At 39.7% G+C, this 19,963-nt stretch overlaps 4 protein-coding genes across 4 annotated transcripts; 2 read left to right on the forward strand and 2 right to left on the reverse strand.

Annotated features, from left to right (window-relative positions):
- Window positions 1-827: 827 nt before the first annotated feature.
- On the reverse strand, window positions 828-5,888 carry cacul1 (CDK2 associated cullin domain 1). Its single transcript, XM_058651446.1, has 8 exons — window positions 5,390-5,888; window positions 3,800-3,926; window positions 3,570-3,672; window positions 3,388-3,483; window positions 2,851-2,953; window positions 2,664-2,753; window positions 2,338-2,476; window positions 828-2,258 (listed from the first exon to the last, which is right to left on the reverse strand). The coding sequence occupies exons 1-8, from the start codon at window positions 5,736-5,738 to the stop codon at window positions 2,219-2,221; spliced, it is 1,047 nt and encodes a 348-aa protein (XP_058507429.1). The 5' UTR covers window positions 5,739-5,888; the 3' UTR covers window positions 828-2,218.
- A 930-nt stretch (window positions 5,889-6,818) lies between these two features.
- Window positions 6,819-12,272, reverse strand: sirt1 (sirtuin 1). The gene is made up of 9 exons (XM_058651445.1): window positions 11,762-12,272; window positions 11,258-11,386; window positions 10,873-11,108; window positions 10,626-10,778; window positions 10,174-10,321; window positions 10,000-10,079; window positions 9,589-9,772; window positions 8,970-9,497; window positions 6,819-8,271 (listed from the first exon to the last, which is right to left on the reverse strand). Exons 1-9 carry the CDS (start codon window positions 12,255-12,257, stop codon window positions 7,982-7,984), a joined length of 2,244 nt encoding a protein of 747 aa, XP_058507428.1. The 5' UTR covers window positions 12,258-12,272; the 3' UTR covers window positions 6,819-7,981.
- A 96-nt stretch (window positions 12,273-12,368) lies between these two features.
- dnajc12 (DnaJ (Hsp40) homolog, subfamily C, member 12) lies at window positions 12,369-15,224 on the forward strand. Its single transcript, XM_058651447.1, has 5 exons — window positions 12,369-12,967; window positions 13,737-13,815; window positions 13,961-14,100; window positions 14,185-14,329; window positions 14,636-15,224. The coding sequence occupies exons 1-5, from the start codon at window positions 12,890-12,892 to the stop codon at window positions 14,716-14,718; spliced, it is 525 nt and encodes a 174-aa protein (XP_058507430.1). The 5' UTR covers window positions 12,369-12,889; the 3' UTR covers window positions 14,719-15,224.
- Window positions 15,225-17,365: 2,141 nt separating this feature from the next.
- On the forward strand, window positions 17,366-19,882 carry LOC131474109 (cytochrome c oxidase subunit 5B, mitochondrial). Its single transcript, XM_058651848.1, has 4 exons — window positions 17,366-17,539; window positions 19,252-19,322; window positions 19,506-19,605; window positions 19,688-19,882. Exons 1-4 carry the CDS (start codon window positions 17,437-17,439, stop codon window positions 19,798-19,800), a joined length of 387 nt encoding a protein of 128 aa, XP_058507831.1. The 5' UTR covers window positions 17,366-17,436; the 3' UTR covers window positions 19,801-19,882.
- The last annotated feature ends 81 nt before the right edge of the window (window positions 19,883-19,963 follow it).

The raw sequence follows: 19,963 nt of genomic DNA on the forward strand, positions 1-19,963 counted from the left end.
GTTGCAGGTTATTTTGGGGACGCCTGGCCCATGTGTCTGCGTGTCAGCCCTGCTCATTGGCCAGAGGGCACGTGTTGTAAAGGGCTTCCTCCTCCAGTGGTCAGTGAGAAATCTCCGTCCTACAGAATTCGATCCTTCTTGTTGAGTCTCTCGCAGACTCGTGTTAAAACAACCGATTAATAGCAGTAATCAATTCCAACATTTATGTCGAGGGAGTTACTGTGGAAAAAAAAGCATGTCAATTACTTTTTTGACCCAAGGATTTAGTTCCTCCTCACCACATTCTGAAACATGTGAGGAAACATGTGAGGAAACTGGGGTTTAATTCGGGTGAAGGATATTCCTGCAGTGTGTTTAACAGGAAGTGGCAGAACCACACCAAGTAACATTAAGCAAATAGCTTTTTTCCACCAGATTCTACATTTTATGAAAAGTGAAAAATAAAATTCTATCAGAAGAATTAAATTACTTTTTCTTTTTTTTTAAGATGACAGTGATGATCAATTTCCCAAGTCACAGAGTGACACAAAAAGCAAATCTTGGCAACAGGTTACACTAAAAACAGCACAGACCACGTTTAAGATACTTCCTATGACATACACTGAGCATTATGTAATGACAACTAGTGTTTTTTGTTTGCATTTTTGTTCTGTTGCTGGTGAATAATAAAACAGATCCAGGTGAGTTTAGCTCCAACATTGTCTAACACCTCTTATTTTTAATTTGTTCCTGTATGATAATGAAATGAAATGGGGGGGGGGGGAAAAGAACAATTTACACTCGTTAGAAAAATGGATTTCACAATTATTCCAGACTCAAGTCTAAAACAGTATTTGCATACGGTTTGTTTAATTAAATCCACGGAGCAACATGTTTGATATATTTACAGTAAATGAACCGAACCAAACCAAACCAAACAAAGAGAAATTCTCAAACATGATTCTGTGTTTGTTTAAGGTCTCTGGCACTCTTGTGTTATGTCCTGCAAGACCGTCCCTGTCAGACGTACATGCTAAAACAAACAAGTTAGAATCTGACTTTAGTCTAAGAGGTCAACTAAAGCTCAAAACTCATTAGTATAAAAAACTCAAATGGCTCAGACTCAGACAGCATACAACATTAACAATGTCACCTTGATTCAATGTATTATACATATATATGTGTGTGTAAAAAGAAAAACAAAAGTACTGCAAATCCTCTTTGGAATAACTGGAAAACACAATCCAGTTTACCAACACAGTAAAGGCAACATGAAGAAGAGGATCATGATTAAGGTCAATGACTTTGTTTCAATTTCTTCTCTCACTCATTCATGTTGACTGCAGACGCTGGTTTATACCGCAGACCATATATAAAAAAGTGGACATACTGTAGTGTTCCCGTAGCTAAAGTACCGTTTTAAAGCCTCAAGATTTGTGATTTCTTCTGCACCTTTGCTATTTTTGTTTAAATTGGAAGTTCACAGATGTAACCAGGTTCCTTTTGGACGATACCAGCTGTCAATCACAACGGTGTCCACTCGCATATCATAAAATTACATCATAAAACAAGTGAGAAATAGGCTCATGTTCCCGTATACTCCAATTCATAAAGGGTTATTTTTCCAACCAGCAGAGTCACCCCCTGGTGGCTAAGTGCGACTTGTGTTCTTCCTCGGCTTTACTCTTAAGCTACGTCCAACTCTTATATATGGCCTATGGTTTACACACATGGTAGGTTCAACCGTGGGATATGTGATATTAACACAAGGACAGCATTATTAGCAGCAATAGGAAGTCTTGATTTGCCCAGTCTATAGAAATCACACTCCCACATTAAAAGTTGGTATTGAAAAACCCCATCACCAGCCTGTCCCCTGTCAGGAAACCTGATCAAACAGACACCATGAAGGCACTGTTGAATGTGGACAACATGGAGAAAACAGTCTCGATGACACACAGTGGCATCCTACAAAATACTGAGGCTGGATGCATCAGAATCGCAGAAGAAAGCACGGGTAATGGAAGACTGTGCTTTTTCTCTAAGTGCAGCAAAATTCTGCTCGACAACGCAATATCACGTTCTCTTTGTTGTTCACAGTGTTGTGTGACCTTGAGTCAGGAGAGAATAAACCGACACATTGTTAACATTGTACCTAGTGCAGTGAGCCAACTCGTGATTAAGATGTAGGAGGCACAGTAATAGTTCCGCAAAGAATCCGGAGACACCAGCTCGGCTATCAGGAGTCATCGCTGGCCCGCTTGCGAGACTGGTCACCTCTGAAAAACAAGAACAGATGGATAAGGTTTAAAGTGCGTACTCGGTCAGTGTCGGAAACTCATGTCTTGGAAAACTGACCGTGGAAACCCGTTCATGGAGAGCTCCATCTGGAGCTTCTGATCATGAGCAGCATAGTCGGACAGCAGAGACTCCACAGCAGGAGGATTGATCTGAGGAATAAACCCGGAGAAGAGAGCTGGGGCTAACTGGGCCCACTCTGCAAAGAAAAACAAAAATCCATAAAACAGGTGCCTTTGCAAACAATGTGACGTTGCTGGAGAAACAAACGTGAATTTTGTGTTCTGTGGTGGAGGTGTAAAGGTTCCATTAGTTTGCATCTTATAGAAGACAATAAACACAACTTCCTGGCAGCCTTAAAGATAAGAACATTTATCACTGCTCACCTGGTCGAAGGCTGTAGAGGCCTGTAACTACACTGGCCATCGTAGATGGCTGCACTTTAAAGGGCAAGGAATGAGCTTCAATGAGAAGAGCTAAACAAGAAATAAAACACGTGTTCAAACAGATCAAATATTTACAAATGCAAGCAAAAGAACTATTTTCTTGTTTCAAAGGTAGCAATTCACTCACGCAGCAGCTTATTCACTTGTTTTTCTGCAACATGGTCAGCAAACAGCTTCATCAAATCGTCTTTTAGGTCTCTGTTCAGCTTCGACTCAACGTAGAACTTGTTCTGGGAATATTAGAAATGAAAACATTTTGAATCCTACACAAAAGGAATTGTTGAATGTAGATATTTATATTTAAAGATCCAGTGTGCAACATTTAAGTGAAGTTATTTTCATTTGGCAGAGGCTGAAGATAAAATAAGTATACTTAAGTTTTTTTACAAGTCTAAAATCACTTGATTGTATGAATTGTTGCTTTTCATCACCTCAGAATGAGCTTTTATATTTATATCATGAGCCATTGTGGACCACCCTGTATTTACAGTAGCCCACGATGGACAAACCGAACATTTTTTGAGTTTTGTTACTAATTGACGGCTCCATAGGTTCTCCAACAAGCTTGGAAGAAACAGGGTGAGATGAGAGATGTTCAGCTGCAACATGCGACTTCACAAATACATGCTTGTACACACTGTGCCTTTTAAATAAGTATGCTTACCAAGTACATAAACACAGGGACTATACATTGCAGAGAAGTTGTGTACTGTGTGAGTGCAATGTTGAAGTTCTCAATGAAGGTTTCAGGGGGGCTGGCCTAGAAGACAACAATATGTATTATTTGCATTTATAGTTTGCGTATGAGCTCCGTATAATGATTTCCTTGTGCTTAGACTGACTCACCTGTAGACGAGTGGAAACACGGAGCAGGTGATTTGTTATTTTTGATGTCAAGTCATTGTAGAGCAGCTCAGAGTGTTGCTGACAAACACACTTGTAGATGTAACTTGGAAAACAGAGTACAAAATAGGAACTCAGAACTCAGTGATGCACAAGGCAAATCTATGGGTCTGGACTGAAATCACATGATGCTCAAACAGCTGCACAGCTCGGGTGTGTGTGTTTATTCTTACCTGTATATCTGTGCATAGGAGACAGAGATGTGGTCTGAGGGATTCTGAATGAGCAGTCGGTCAATGACCTTCTCCAAGTTTGGCCAGTGGTTTTTCTGGTAGTCTTCTACTGCCATAGCATTCAGTACTGGGTGAAAGAAGGAGAGGTGTCACAGATGAAGTGAACCTGATTCTGGTCAAAGACATCGGGCCTGAGAACTACAGTGACCATGTTGAAATCAACATCAATATTCTAATCTTTAAATCTTTGTTTCCTTTTTCTCAGTTTACCCTTTTAATCTTCTCAAAATGTATTTTATGGTCTTTAAATGTAAGCAGGTAAGACACCTTCAAGTTAACAGCGTATTCTAATTAACTTAACATTAATAACATTGTGCTCAGAGTAAGCAATAATCTGATTATGACATGAAATATTCTAAGATTAGTCGCACTGTGTTAGACATGTTTTGTATGTCCTACTGGACTTTTCACAGTAGTGGACATTATGTAGACCAAAGTGATGACCACATTCACACTAATCTCTGTCTGCAAGTATATAAATGGAATGTTAGCAACCCATGTAAACATCATAATCTGAATAATGTCATAATCAGAATCAGGTCAATAGCCAGATTACGGGTGTCCAAGTAAACCTAGCATCACTCAGCAGAAACCATGCATGCGTAACCATGGGACAATATGAAGATTACAAGAATTACAATAATTGTACAAAAAACTATGCTTTAATGTATATGTACACAATTATGGAAAAATGTCCAAGTGCACACAGCTAAGCTCACAGATAAAGAGCAAAGACAAGCTACTAATAATGTGAAAATGTGTTAGTCATTTTGATTAACATTTCAAAATGAAGAATCTAATGGTCATTGTAAATTGTGAGTACCTGGAATGAATTAAAATATTCAGACTCCCACTTCAAAATAAATCACTAGGACTGTAAGTTAGGGGGGCTCCAACAATTAAATGATTAATCAAGTAGTAACTGATCACATATCATTTGCTGGTTCCATTGCTGTGGACGGAACATCTGATGATTCTGTTCTTTTGAGGTTTACACAATTGTATGGATGAAAAATGTAATTGCATCGAGTGACTGACTGTAAACTGCAGCCCTTCACATGGCAGCATTGTCATATTACTCAGGTGAATCAACTTATTGTGAGTGCTTTTATATTTCCTATCAGGGCTGGGCAATGTGGCCAAAGATGAAAAAAAAGGTTTAAAATCAGTCAATATCAATAATTACATAGGTCTGATAGGAAAAGATTACATTTAGCTCCTGTGTGAAAGTTAAAAGAAACTGGTTAATACTTTTTGCACATTCAACAGCACAACGCTGAGACATTTTTCTACATTTGAGATAAAACTTCCACAGCAATTTTGTGTTAAGTCTCAAAATGTGTTTGCACAGAGCATAAACATTATATTGACGTACGTTGAACCTTAGATAAACAGATAATGTAGACTGCGATATTTATTGATACTAAATTATCGCACAAGCCAAAATCGATGCGCGATAATATCGTATATTGTCTCATCTTTGACGGTGAGTGACAGTACTGTATCAGGCCCTGCTGTAAGTCAACTTACGGAACTTGGAAGTAGAATCGAGGGTGAATTTTCCCTCGACAGTAGCTGCTGCTGGTGGTAGAGCTGTACAGTCAGTCTCGCTGACTTCACTGCTCTCACTCCCTGAATCCGAGTCCACGAACTTTGTCCCCCCGCTGCTGCTGCTGCCGCCGTGCCGGTGCTTCCCTCGTCGAGCCCCCGGTTCCGCTCCCGATACCGGTGGACAGACCGTTGTTACATCCGACAGTTGGCTGCTGTGATAGGTGCGGACTTTCCTGCTGCTGCTGCTGCTGCTGCTGCTACTACTCGCACAATAGTTGTGGTTGTGGTCGTCTTTTACGTCCAGACTATCGTCTTCCATAGCCTCCATTTTCACAAATGTGCCGAAGCCCGGTCACTCGATGACGTTTAACATTTTAGACACTCTGTGTGGAGAAAAGGTAACGCTACAGGCTGAAACTGCCAAGCGGCTTTGGTGGTGTTCATCACGGTGTTGGTATTGTTGACTGGATTTTTACGACACGTCGTATCAACGGGCATCAGAGGCAAGTGGGAAATGTAGTTCTAAAGACTGGACGACGACGACAGTATCCGGGCCTTAGAATTGACCGTTAATACACCGACTGTTAACACACGAATTAGTTTAACAACTTGGTTTTAGTATGATAATAATGTATGGTTGTAGTTTGGTAATAGGGAGATACTAATGCAGTACAGTTAGAGAGTAATATTACCTTCACACCAAAATGTTTGTGAATCACCATTGATAACTGTCATATTATACATAAAAGGGGCGGGTTAAAATATCGATTTGGTGATATATCGTCGTCCTTCTTCGTCGTGCAATATGATAATCAATACACCAGGGCAAATATTGATAATAATATTGCTCCTGTCAGAGTCACTCGCCGGGCGTCACTACTTGATGTCTCCGTATGGCGGCGCTGCTTAAATGGATGAGGGAAACGTGGGCGGAAGTTACCTGGCCGAAGAAGAGGGATTTTAAAGTAACGTTAAAAGATGCCCCATCCATGTCCAATATAACACTTTATGCACTTTGTTTTCCATGTTGTTAATACATAGAGAAATCCTGCACTTTTAACTTTTTACGGACGGTTTTTGTTTTGTTTGAAACTGAGAATTGGAATTTACACTGCTTCACTGATAAACAATTATTACCATCAACTAATTATTGTACTTGTGTACATGTACACTGTAAAATGTAAAATACAACCTCTACATTTGGTGATGCCTCACTGTTAAAATCGCACATACTGTAGTTTCCCGTTTTAAAACACACTGGAGAATCGTCCTCCCTCAAGTAATGCTCCGTGAAAAAGCACTGTAAAGTAGAAATAGAAACTGTCAGGGTGAGTTAACAGTCACTAGGTGGCGCTGATGACATGATGTGAAATGGTGTGTGTTCCAAATAACAGGAATGAGCGCTCAGTCATTTTCGTTCTTGCTTTTACTGAGAACCGCAGAAGAAATAACAACTTCAACAATGTAAAAATGTCTTATTTCCTCGAACCTTAAACAAAACATAACCTTTTAAATGGCATGTAAATTTTGTTGGTGTAGAGGTTTATCCAACACATCGGCTCAAATGTGTCTTTCCTTCTACCAACACATAATCTTTACAGGCAACAGACTCATCTGCATGATTAAGGAAAATGGTTTAAACTTTATAAGAAAAATAACACAGGCAACATAACCGGTTTTAAAAGGAGAAAAAAAAGTGCCACACTTCAATGTGAACTCATTGAATATACTCCTAAGGCTTAACAGTAGAACTTAGTATAACTTTGTACAGACAAAAATCATCTACTCCTCGATGAGTATGTCTCACACCAAAGTATAAAAATAGGAGGCTTGACCATAAAAAGTAGCTGCCACATGTCTGAAGGAACACCTTGTCAATAGTTACATATATTCTCCCCCAAGTTTTAAACAACTGGTCAAACACACAAAGCTTCGAATGACAAAGGAGCGCGGTGATGAAGTGTTCTTTGGTCTAAAATTAAAGTACTGTTCCATATGACCGGCATTTGCCTTCATGAAACAGCCGAGCCGAATGTCTTATATTGCAAGTAGACTATGCCTTAAAATAAACCGTCTGAAGATTTCTGTATGTGTCTGAAACCCATAGTTACCACTATTTAGCAGGCAGTAGGCTTACATGTCTCCCAAATAATAACATTAACCAACTCTACAACGCATAAAACATAGTTAACATCAGCCTATGGACTGAGACCGACAAATGATAGCAATTTAGAAATTAAAGCTTGATCTGGAGCTGCATTAGTTTGTATGCCACAGTAAATGCGAGCATCAGCTAAATTTCGGAACGTTTGACAGCAAAATCAAATAAAAGAATGTCCTGAAGAAAAAAAAAAAACAACTACAACATTCTATTTAGTACATAATACACAGTATGAAGTTTCAGACACAATGCATGTGACCAAACAGGCACAGAAAACGAGGAGATAAATCTTAATGCATATTCACACAGTCGTCACAGATTTTATGAAAAATAATAGTAGATGTAAAAGTCAAAAATATTTGAAACATATATAAAGACAATTAGTGCTTTGTTGACTATGTACTTAAGATTTAAAGGTGTGTGGTGCTTTGAGTCGTTTCAGAAGTATTGTCTGTGTGCGCACTTGACGTGGTCTCACTGGCTACAGTGTGTTGAGTTGTGTCTCCGAGGCAAGTCTCTACATTCCCTGCGAGCACGTCGTCTTCCTCGGGCTCACTGTCGTCTTCCACCCCGTCTGAACTGCATTCAGACTCCTCGCTGTCACTGCCACATGAACTTGACGTCTCATCTTCAGAGTCAGAGTAAACCTCGGCCCCATGGAAGATATAGTGATTTGGTGCTTGGAACAGGTACTGGCTTGCTGTGGGGAACAATATGAAGAATTTACTGATCTGAAATCAATATTTAACAGAAGGTCAATAAAAAATCTGATCACTGTCTTTGGCATTTTTATGTTTTGTACTTTTCACATATATATGAATGCTCTATGAAGAAAAAAGGAGTACCATGTTGAGCATGAGAAATAGGTTAACACTCACTTTCCCATACATGACAATAATACTTCTCTCTAGGGCTGTCGCAGTTATTAAATTTTCATCGTCGTCGTCGCTTAACATCGCAGTGTGTGGTATCACGCCCACAACACACACACAGAGCTACAGAGTCTACCTTGTTGTTCAGGGTCACAACTCCTTTTTTGACTCCCTTCGTCCTCACTTGCCAATATGTTCTCATTCAGGGTGATGATGTAAAAGTGACTGTAAGGCTTTTATATCGTTCAATTTCACATTTGACATATGTGTAACACAGTGTAGTTAGTGGGTGTTGCTAAAAAACGAGGACTGTGGTGAATTAAACAAAATTGGTGTGTGTGTGCTTCGGATTAATAGTTGAAGTAGTTAAAAATAGTTACATTGCAGAGAGCATAACTAGACACAGCACAACACCAGTGAAAGAGGACATGACAACACATTGTTGTAGCACATCAGCTCGTCACTGTTGCTCTCAAAGCACCCGTTTTGCAACTGGTGCAGTGGCCTGTTTCTGTCTGAACCTTACCCCCAAGGCGTTTGCTGATTGGACTCGTGTTGATTCGACTAATCCAACATCGTCTACGGAACTCAACGCTGGAAGTTTGGTTCTTTACATCAACGGTATCGTCTTTTGGCACATCTTCTGCTGGTAATGCTGAAGGCTCAGGCGTCTCATCACTGGGACATCGAGCATTTGGACAAGGCTCTGGAGGTGTAACATTATTACCAGCGGTCTCTGGGACATTTGGAATTTCTGTCTCCTCTGAAGTCTTAATTATTGAGTCTGATCTGTACTGCTTCTGCTCCTCCTGAGCTGCATCGCTTGAAGCAGACAAGGCCTCACTTGGTGGAAGTTCAGGTAACCTAGGAGGTTTCTCCGTGATCTCAATGAGTCTTACAGTGTTGTAGCAGAGCTGCTCAAAGTCTCCACTCAAACGATGACAGAGCTCGTTGATAATGACATCACAGTCCCCAAGTAACTCCACATCAAAGTTGAGGTGTGGCAGCTGCTCCCTATTGATCAAGACCTGAGGCACTTCATGAGGAATGGAGTCTGGGTGGGGAAAGAGACAAACAGTCATGCAATGTTTTGCATGCATCTCACAGAAAGCAGAAATCCATTTATCTGAAAATTAACAACATACTTGGGATGAGGGCAACTGGTCGCACTTTAAGAGAAGAGCCAATGACAATCAAGAGGTCTACTTCATCTTTATCCTGCTTCATGGCTCTGTGGAACATTTCTGGAAGATTCTCTCCAAAGAAGACAATGTCGGGTTTCATGATTGCCAGGGGAATATCTGGACACCGTGGACAATGAGGGACAACCTGCAAAAGGAATGTAATACCAAATTCTTACTCTGGTATGTGTTACAAGACTAGAAAAAGCATAATACTAGTTGTCTTCAAAAGTAGGCAGGTTTTGTGCCCTAGTTCCTTTCCACAACTGACTGTCATACAATGATGAATAGTGCAAAACATATCACCGTTGATTTCTTGTTATGTAATGGATATAAAAAGGTTTTATCCTGGATCAGTTTGTGGTGAATAAATACCTGGTTGAAGACATCTTCTCGAATAGCCTCACAGTCCACTTTGTTTTTACAGACGAGACAGGATGCAGTGGCAAACGACCCTGAAATAGCAGATTTATTAGTGGACATTCAAGATTGACATGGACAGAAATGTGAAGAAAACAAGCAGCACCACTGACTGGCTGCATTACTAACCATGACACTGGATAATCCGTTGAACTCCAGCCACTTGTTCTAATGTATCAATGTTTTGCGTGTAATTGCGTAGAAGCTTCCCTTGCTTATCCAGCATAGATATGAATTTATGACAGGGTGAGGGCTGGAACTGACCAGGGTAAATCTCCTGTAACAAAGAAGGAGCTTTTAGCACTTTGACATAACACCAAAGATGTTTTCGCTGTAGAGCAGCATACATTACAAAAGAGTGAGAATTTTTTTTTTTTACACGACTTTGTAAATACAATACATTCTCTGTAGCACCTTGCAAATATTGACATATGCATGTTTAATTTTGAATAATTCACTTTTAAAAGCCTCATGATCGTATTAAATCAGATACCTACATTTTAGTTGCTGGGGTCATATCATCAGTGTATTGTATTCAACTTTATACATGCACATAAGTTAAGTGGACACAATGAGCAAACCTTAGCAAACTTGAAAAAGGGTCTTGGGTCCCGTCTGAAATATTCAATGTCGAACATAGATTGGGGGTCTGGAAGATCAGGAAAATCTACAGCAAGCCGTGCATAAATTCCATCTCTGGAGCGAAAGTCTGGTATTCCACATGAGACTGACACCTACACAGAAAGCATACAAGCATTCTGATTTAGTAGCAGGAACACGGGCATGGAATGTGAAATAATGCAATTGGAAAATATTGTACATGCGTACCCCAGCACCAGTAAGTACAAGGATCCTTTTACTCTCATGGAGGAGCCTGACCACATCTTCCAACGTGTTAATGTCCTTCCGTTTTTTTCTTTTTGGAGGCTCTGAGATGTTGATGATGATTTGCCACAAAGTCATATCATCTAAATCTGGTGGGAGCACGGTCTCAGGCAGCAAGTCTCTCAAGATGGTCCTTGGATCAGTCTCTCTGATGTGCTGCTGGATGAAGCTGTATGAACCTGGTCAAGAATACAACAACTCAGCATTACTTATTTTGCTTGCAATATTTAGTATTCTGTCTTGTGTCCTTATGTATTTTTAACCACTGGTACAAAACAAATTTCCCCCTTGAGGAATACTAAAGGCCTGAAATGATTTATTCAATTACCTATTCGTGGTTGAGGAGTCCAGTCGCTGGAGCTTGCATGTGAGGATCTGTCATCGTCCTCGTTGATGTGTTCTGGTGTGACAGCCAGACCGTTGGAGGCGAGATAATCATTTTCATGAACATCGAAGTCTAAAATAAAAAGAGAGAGATTAGTGGCGAATATATATACTTCCACTTACCAGGACAGCAACCTCAATGAACATGCTTGGGAATAAACGGGTACTACATGATAATACAAGTTATTACAGAACTTTGAAGACGAAACTGATCCAGTTAAATCGTACATTTCTCTTTTCAGGGTTGAGTCAGAAAAGTCAAGTAAATCACTGTGCGAAGTTCACGCCTCTGAGTATCAATCACACACTCACTGTCATAAGTTAAGCTAACCGAAGCTTAACTTATCTTCTGTTTACCGTTACGCTAACTCGCCGGTTAAGTTGGTAAAACAAGCACCGTCGCGTGATTAAAAAAAGCTGTGTAAAATTATCCCGGTTGCTTTCATACCAGTAGCCTCTTCATTTGTCCCGAGCACAGCGTTGTCGTCCAGTTTCACGAGTGGCTTGTGCGGCGCAGAGAGCAGCGGTCCCAGTCCATTGTTGTCTCCGCCTAGCGCTGCTGGGGCCTGCTCTACCGCCATCACCGGCTTCGCTTCCTTCTCCAGTGGCGGCGCACAATCCACCGCCACCTCCCAGCTCTCCGCATTCGCGGAGACGCACAAAAAATGACCCCCTTCGCCGACTTTGACACCGTAGTTTGACCCCGGTGTGATTTTCGACCGTTTCGCGGCAGGGCCGTCCATTTCGAGCGCGCCCGCCAGGCCAGTCCCGAGACTGTTCTCGTCGTCCGCCATCTTCAGCCCGCAGAGCCGCCGCTGCCGAGCAGATTCTTCCTCGCGGACAGCTGGCTCATTTGCATAACGCACGTGATTTGTTCTCCACAGTAGTGACGTATGAAACGTCCCCTGGCACGTCGGTGACGTATGTCGATGACGTACCACCATAACAAAATGATGCTGCCTTCAAACACCGTCTGAAGATTTTATAAAGCAAAGTTAAAGCTTGTGAATGGAGACACACACATGTGAGTTAAACGCAGACTTTTGGTGTTAGCCTTTTATTCGTATCAATTAACATACTTAACGCATTTTTTTTTTACTTTCAACGTACAATGTGAAACCCCAACTAAAACTCGCTTTCATGCTTTCTTTCGTTCGTTGTACCACATTTGTCACCTATCATGAAAAATGATTACAGCAATAATTTATTCTTTTATAACAAAGTCATTCTGTTTTCAAAACGTTTATCATTAACCTTGATACTGTTTCATGCAGAACGACTGGTCGAAACATTTTTTTTTAGACTTTGACCTTTTTTATGTAGACACGCGAATGCAACACACGTCGTGAAGTGAAAAAGACTGCACAGTTTTCTCTCAGCCGCTTGAGGGAAAATCCCTTTGGTTCTGTGAACAGTTTTGCAGTCCGTTATATAACATTAGCCGGCACTTACACATTATTGTCCCTGATTGATCTGGGTGTACCTGGGTGATCACATTGGTGAACCAAACGCCGTGATTCAGTGAAGCAAAACAAGCAACAAGTGCCTGTTGTTGTAACTAAACTCCACCAAGCGGATGGATGCTGTTATGAACTGCAAACCAGAGGACTTGGAGGATTACTACGGGTTATTGGGCTGCGATGAACTGTCGTCGGTAAGTTCTGTCCAATGGGTTCAGGCTCAGACAGTGATGTTTGTGCAGATCTAGAAATTAAAACATGCACCAGGTTTTAGTCTGAACCAGCAGCAGAGAGACCTGTTGATGCTCCGGCAGAAGATGCGCCATCCACTGACACTGTGTATATAATGAGTCAGGGTCATTACAGTTATTGGTTGAGTTTAGAGATCACATGCGGATTATTAACGTTAGGTTAGTTATAACGCTTTGATTGAATGGGATGTCAATGCTGTCATACAACGAAGAACTGCACAAACCTGTGTATGTGTTTTTAACAATTAAATCATCAAAGATGTGCACTGCATTATTGTAGCCCTAATTAATATAACAGTGTAAAATTGAAACGTTTGTATTAGCAACACGACAACATAGTGACATACGAATAGAAAGGTAATAAAAGGTTAAAACAAAATAGGGATGGGACAATATTCAACAATTGTGATGAATTTCCATGATCAGGATAATCGTGAATGTATATAAATCATTAATGGATCATTAACATTCCACGTGAGTGACTTGAACATGATGTACTGTTCACCATCATAGTTCAAGTGATATTTTTGTAACATTACGACATTCTGCAACAAATAAGGTCAATGTTATATTCAATTATTTCAAATCGGTCCTTTTCCTTGTGTAAAAAGGTGACAATGCATTGGTTTTGCAGCCTTTTTGACACATTAAAACTTGTTTTAAAAGATATATACAGTGTATTTATTTTTTTATTTAATCATTTTTCATGCAGACTGAACAGATTATCAATGAATACAAGATCCGGGCCTTGATGTGCCACCCAGACAAACACCAAGACAACCCAAGAGCAGGTATTTTTGTGGTATATTCCATTGTAACACAACTGTGTGTATTAATGATGACATGATATTTACAATTGATTGGTCCGCAAATTATCGATTCATTCTGTAAGGGTATCATCTGAATATCCTGCTGTTTCGTCTCTTTCGGTGACAGTGGCAGAATTCCAGAAACTGCAAGAAGCCAAAGAGGTTTTATGTAATGAAACCAAAAGGAAAAATTATGACTTGTGGAAAAGAAGTGGTTTCACCATTCCTTTCCAGGACTGGCAAGCCATGAACGACTCTGTAAAAACTGTAAGTAATGTATTTTGTTTGGTACCAGCATTTTTTTAAATGTATTTATTATTTTTCTTTTAATACTTGGTCACCTGTTTGCAGTCATTGCACTGGGCTGTGAGAAATAAGAAGGAACCAATGCTGGAGGCCTCAAAGACAGAAGACCCAGCCACTTCCCAAGCAGAGGACCTTCAGTGTGAAAAGAATGAACCAGGGATCTCTTCATGTGATGCTATGCCATCATCAAGTAAGTATTAATATGATTTATTTATCAGACATCAAAGCACTGCAGTGGACAAAGCAATACTGAAAGGTCATAACATTCCTGGATTTCAGCAGTCTTCATTTTTTTGTATATCTTTATATCTTCACCTGCTCCTTCTTTAATCCATTTAACAGAGTTCGCCTAAAGTGTGATTTAAAATAAAATAATCTATGTCAATGGTTAATTAATCAAATCGGCATGTCTTTTTTTCAGATTGTATTATTTTATAACAAGGTTCACACATTATATTATGTAAAAACTAACTGACCTGGTATCATTGGTGTCTAGGTGACCACTGCCACCTGCGTTTCCGCTGGGCTGCTGACTCTCCATCTAGTCTACTGCAGAAGTTCAGAAATTATGAAATCTAAATCATCCATCAGGAATTCAGATTTGTTTATGTTTGTGTTTTTTGCCTTGTTGTTAACTGTGAGTATAGTCTCCCTGTAATGCACATAAATGTCCCGTTAGAAGCTGCAAACTTCAGATGTGTCTGCTCACTTGGAGAATGCTTTGTCTAACAAAAAACAACATTGAAGTATGTGAATAATGTACGGTATGTGTTACCATTTGTCCTACTCTGTCAAGTATGCTCTTGTACAGTGGAGATATGGTTATGCCTGATATTGAAGTACCTCTAATGCTAATGTGTATTGTTGTGTTGTAGACAAATTCATTATGTCAGGATATAATTACCTTGGGTGTATGGTGTAATAGCTTCATGGAGATATAAAAACATTATTGTTCATGGTGTTACATGTCCAGGTTGGCTCCTGTTGTGCATGACTTCTATCTCTGTAACATTACTCTGTCTTTGTTTGGGTGGGACTAGGTCTTATCAGAAGTAACTCATACCAATACAGAAAGTACTTCATGAGGGAAATGCACCTGGGTTACTTTGTCAAGTAATGTGGTAATGTGATGTGGATGTAATCATTGATGCAGTTATGCTTTAAATTATTTTATTTTTATAATGGGACAGTATTAATGAACATATAAATGTAAATGTGTACAATTGTAGCCAAAGCTAATTTCCATCTTCACTCCCTAGGCAGGCCAATGCCAGCCACATAACACAACAGTAACAGTAAGATTAAGGTGCAGAATAAAAAGACACAATGTTAAAATAAGAAATTTTGGTGATGTCAGACCAGAAAAAAGTACAAGGACCAAGATGTTAAAGTGCATTACCTTTGTTTGGATTAATTGAAGAGGCAGACCAGCAGTGCCTACATCCCCACAAGCGAACAAAGCTGATTTTCCTTTTAATATATAATTATATTTATAATATTTCCTCACTCAATCTAATGTTTCACAGGGGGGTTGTTAATCTTACACAATAGCAAAAATGGCTTAAGTGGATGGTGTCATTAATAGGTGACCAAAATGGAACAGTCCATTACCTTGAATAGAAAAAGATATCCCTATCCTCATATATATTCAATATAATATATATATTGCTGTCATTGTTTTTTTTTTTAGACATTTGAATGCACAAGTATCACGTGGTGTATCTTTAACTGGCTAACAGACATGTTTTCAGTGAGGGTAAGTGTCAGCAGCTCATAACCCTGCACTTAAAAAACATCTGAACTGTCTCTTTAAAAGTGGGCATCAGCATGTCTCTGTAGACAGAAGCAGACAAAAACATGAGCTCTTGTGCATTCAAATGTTGACAGTAAATGTAAACTGTTAGATTGTTACATAAAATTCACCACTAGATGTCACCAACCCTTCCAATGACGTCATCTTGGTAGAGGATAAAAGCCCAGTGAGAACAGTACTACATCGCCGGGTGCGGTGGCGCGCGCCTGTAATCCAAGTTACTGGGAGGCTAAGTCTGGCGGATCGTTTGAGCTCAGGAGTTCTGAGCTGCTGCGGACTATGTCGATCGGGTGTCCGCACTAAGTTCGGTATCGATATGGTGCTCCAGGGGGAGCCCGGGACCACCAGGTCGTCTAAGGAGGGGTGCACCGGCCCAGGTCGGAAACGGAGCAGGCCAAAGCCCCCGTGCCGCTCAGTAGTGGGATCGCGCCCGTGAATAGACGCTGTAGTGCAGCCTGAGTAATACAGCGAGACCCAGTCTTTTTATCAACTATTTTTGAAGTAAATAACGAAACAGATTGTCTTTATGTGAAATGACAGCCTCGCCATTGTTCCTTTTACTTCATGTTTACATGTAAGCACCCAAAAAGAATAGATATTTGTTGGTCTGACACTGCCTCCTGCTGGAGGACAGGAGCAATGACATCAGCTAAAACAGTCAGTGGAGCACCCACACAGTGACATTTCGGAAGGAATGTCATTAATGAACAAACCTTTCATTAATGAACAAACCTTTTTTTTGCAGCTGATCAAGTTTTAAAATATAAAGATTCTAAAATAAATAACTTTTACACAACTTGGACACAACATTGTGATTATACAGTAAGGAATATGTAAAAAAAAATCTCTTGACCTGATATCTGTCTCCACAGTGGCCTGTGCTGTTTTTCTTCTTTTGCATGGAAAACTTCTGCTTAAAAACTGTTTGCATATGAAAAATATCCGTGCAAACAAACAAACTGTATACAATTATTATTCTCCTTACAAACTCTTCTGAAAACACCAGTCAGACCTGACATAATAAAAACAAGTTTACACGTGACAAAAAACAGTCATAAATAAGGAAGCTACAGCAGGAAATAAGGGATGAATAGGCCACTTCTCTTTTCTCTTCTCTGGCGACAAACATAAAGGTTGTATACTCTGTAATTACCAATAAAACCCTTCTAAAGTCTTTAATGAAACGGACAAATTAACTATGAAACAATCTTAGTCGAGGTTTCACTTTCAAATTTTCAAGTTCGGAACAGACAACAGTCTTATTTATAAGCTCCTCGTGAATTACTACTGAAACTTCCCACCTGTCGTCCGCGTGCGTCTCACTTTGATTGGTCAGCTGAGCCGCGTCTCCTCTGTGATTGGTCCAAGCGCCTGTCACTCACACGGGTGTCCGGGTTATTTCAGTCCGCCTCGAGGCGGCTGTATCATCGTAACCTGAAAGTGAGAGTAAAAGCAACAGCAGCAGTAACAGTCGCGGCAGAATCATGGCGGGACGCGCGCTTCTTCTCCGAGCCTGTGCGGCAGCGACGCTGCAGAGCAGCAGGACTGCGGTGGCGAGACCGTTACAGCGAGCCATGGCCTCCGGGGGTGAGAGTGACATACGGTCATAGGTCACACATACACTGAGGGGCCTTAAGTGACCCCACTGAGGCACTGACTTATTTACTGCGCTGTTTGACCGCAATTTTTCATACACGACGCATGAAATGTGACTAAAACAAAACGTGTCCTTATCCAAAGTTTAAGTATAATATGTGCAATTTATAATTTGTGTTATTATAGTGTCCTTATGTGTATTTTTATACAGTGTTGTGACATGGATATTGAAACAAACTCATTAATAAGTGAGTGAAACAAACAATAATGAAGGTCATGAGGACTTTGAGCCTCACACAGGCCTGTGATTGACCCTCCTTTCTTGGCATGATTCAGTCTGCTGGTTTTATGCCAGTATCCTGGTAGAGGAGTATCATAAGTGAGGAGGCGTCCACTGCTGACGTGCAGTTTGACTGGCACTCAAACACACCCAACTATGTTAAAGTAATACTATTTTTCAATAGTCGCTTAAACACTAGTTACAACCTTGACGTCAAATTTCAAAAAAAAATACACTTCTTTTTTTTTTTTACAATTTCTTGGAAACCAAATATCATTTGTTTATTACAGATGGTTTCTTTGCCCTTGGGTTTCTTTCCCTTGCAGATAAGAACCTGTGGCCATGACACAGTAATCCTTTATTTTAATAAGGCAGGAGTCACTGCAGTTTTTTTGTAGTAGTGTTTAGGCCTGCAACTAACTATTATTTTCATAATTTTAATTATTATTCTTTCAGGTATTTTCCTAATTAGGCATGGGACAATTTCCCACCAAGATTATCCTGACCAAAATATTTGCGATTCACAATATTGTTCTGTGCAACAATATTGTGAATAACAAAGGTATGGATAATCAAAGGTATGTTAGTGAGTTAGACAGGATTTCCAAGTTACTCACATGAAATATTGTTTATCTCCATTCACGATTATCACAAGAATAGAAATTCACAAATATCTTTGTGGTAAGTGCTTTTTATCATGATGAGCGATAATATATTGTCCCATCACTATTCTCAATTAATCGATTACTTGTTTGCCATAAAATGTCAGAAGATCCACAAACCAAAATGCATCAGTTTTAATGATTTCTTATAAATCAGACAGCTTGTTTAAATTATTAAAAACACTCAACCCGATGAAATAAATGTTTGAGTAACAAAAAGCAGTACATTTTTGTTATTGCTTAGCCCTAGTAGTAATAGTATTCTTTGGCAAGGTTTTGTTTCGAGGAACCATTTTGTGATTTATAGCATTTTACTTCATCACTAGATTTGTTCAATGATTCTGCTGTGTCTGTAGGAAGGTTGAGCAATGAATGGTTTTTAAATTGCAATTGCAATTTGAAACAACACAAAAGCTTTTTTTTTATTCTTCTGTTTTATGCCAATTACAAACAAAATGCAATACATAAATGTAAGAAACAACTTATCTTTAAGTTCTCATCCTTGCATTTGAGTCTAGTAGTTCATATAGGATGGTATCTTTTGGTATCTTGAGCGTGGGTGATTCATGATTCTGCAAATGTAAGGTTTGTTTAAAAAAAAAAGTCAAATGACAACCTGTTACAAGTGCAGACCATTTTGAGTGTTGTGGAATTTTGGCATGAAAGTTGTGACACTAGTACCAACACAATTGTAAGAACGTTAGATGGATAGAAAAAATAGTAAATTTAATGGAAACACCTACTATGTTGATTTTTTTCAGGAATACCAACAGATGAGGAACAGGCCACTGGGTTGGAACGACGCATCCTGCAGGGCTTCAAACAAGGACAAGTAGGTCACCAGTCTACAGTCGTTTTGTATTTTAGGCGTTTTCCTGTGATGATTATTCTGACCTGATTCCCGATATTATTGCGTAATTACATGTTGTCATGTCACAAAAACATGTTATTAACAATACTTTATCAAAAGGTATATGAAGTGTAATGTATGTATTTTCAAAAATGACATTCACAGGATCCGTACAGCATACTGAAGCCAGAGTACCATCCTGGCACCAAGGAAAGCCCTCAACTTGTGCCATGCACTATAGACAAGAGGCTGGTGGGTTGCATCTGTAAGTAATAAGCACATTGACCACAGGTCATTTCATCGTGTGCATTACAAATCAGGTGATGCTTGTAATTCACTTTCTGCAGGTGAGGAAGACAACACTGCTATTGTGTGGTTCTGGGTTCATGAAGGAACTACCCAGCGCTGTCCTTCCTGTGGAACCCACTATAAGCTGGTCCATCATGACCTGCCTCATTAAAACTAACTTTTCTGCCATATATGCCTTCGTTATGGCCTTATACTGCATTGTGTAACATTTGTCATTAAAATGTGAACCTGTACTGAAGTGACTGGCTAGAAATCTGTTGGCATTTTAGAGATTAACTTTCATGACGCTTTCACAAGGGACAAACAAGAATATT

Source organism: Solea solea, chromosome 15 (assembly GCF_958295425.1).
Source record: "Solea solea chromosome 15, fSolSol10.1, whole genome shotgun sequence".
In the NCBI taxonomy this organism is placed as follows: Eukaryota; Metazoa; Chordata; class Actinopteri; order Pleuronectiformes; family Soleidae; genus Solea; species Solea solea.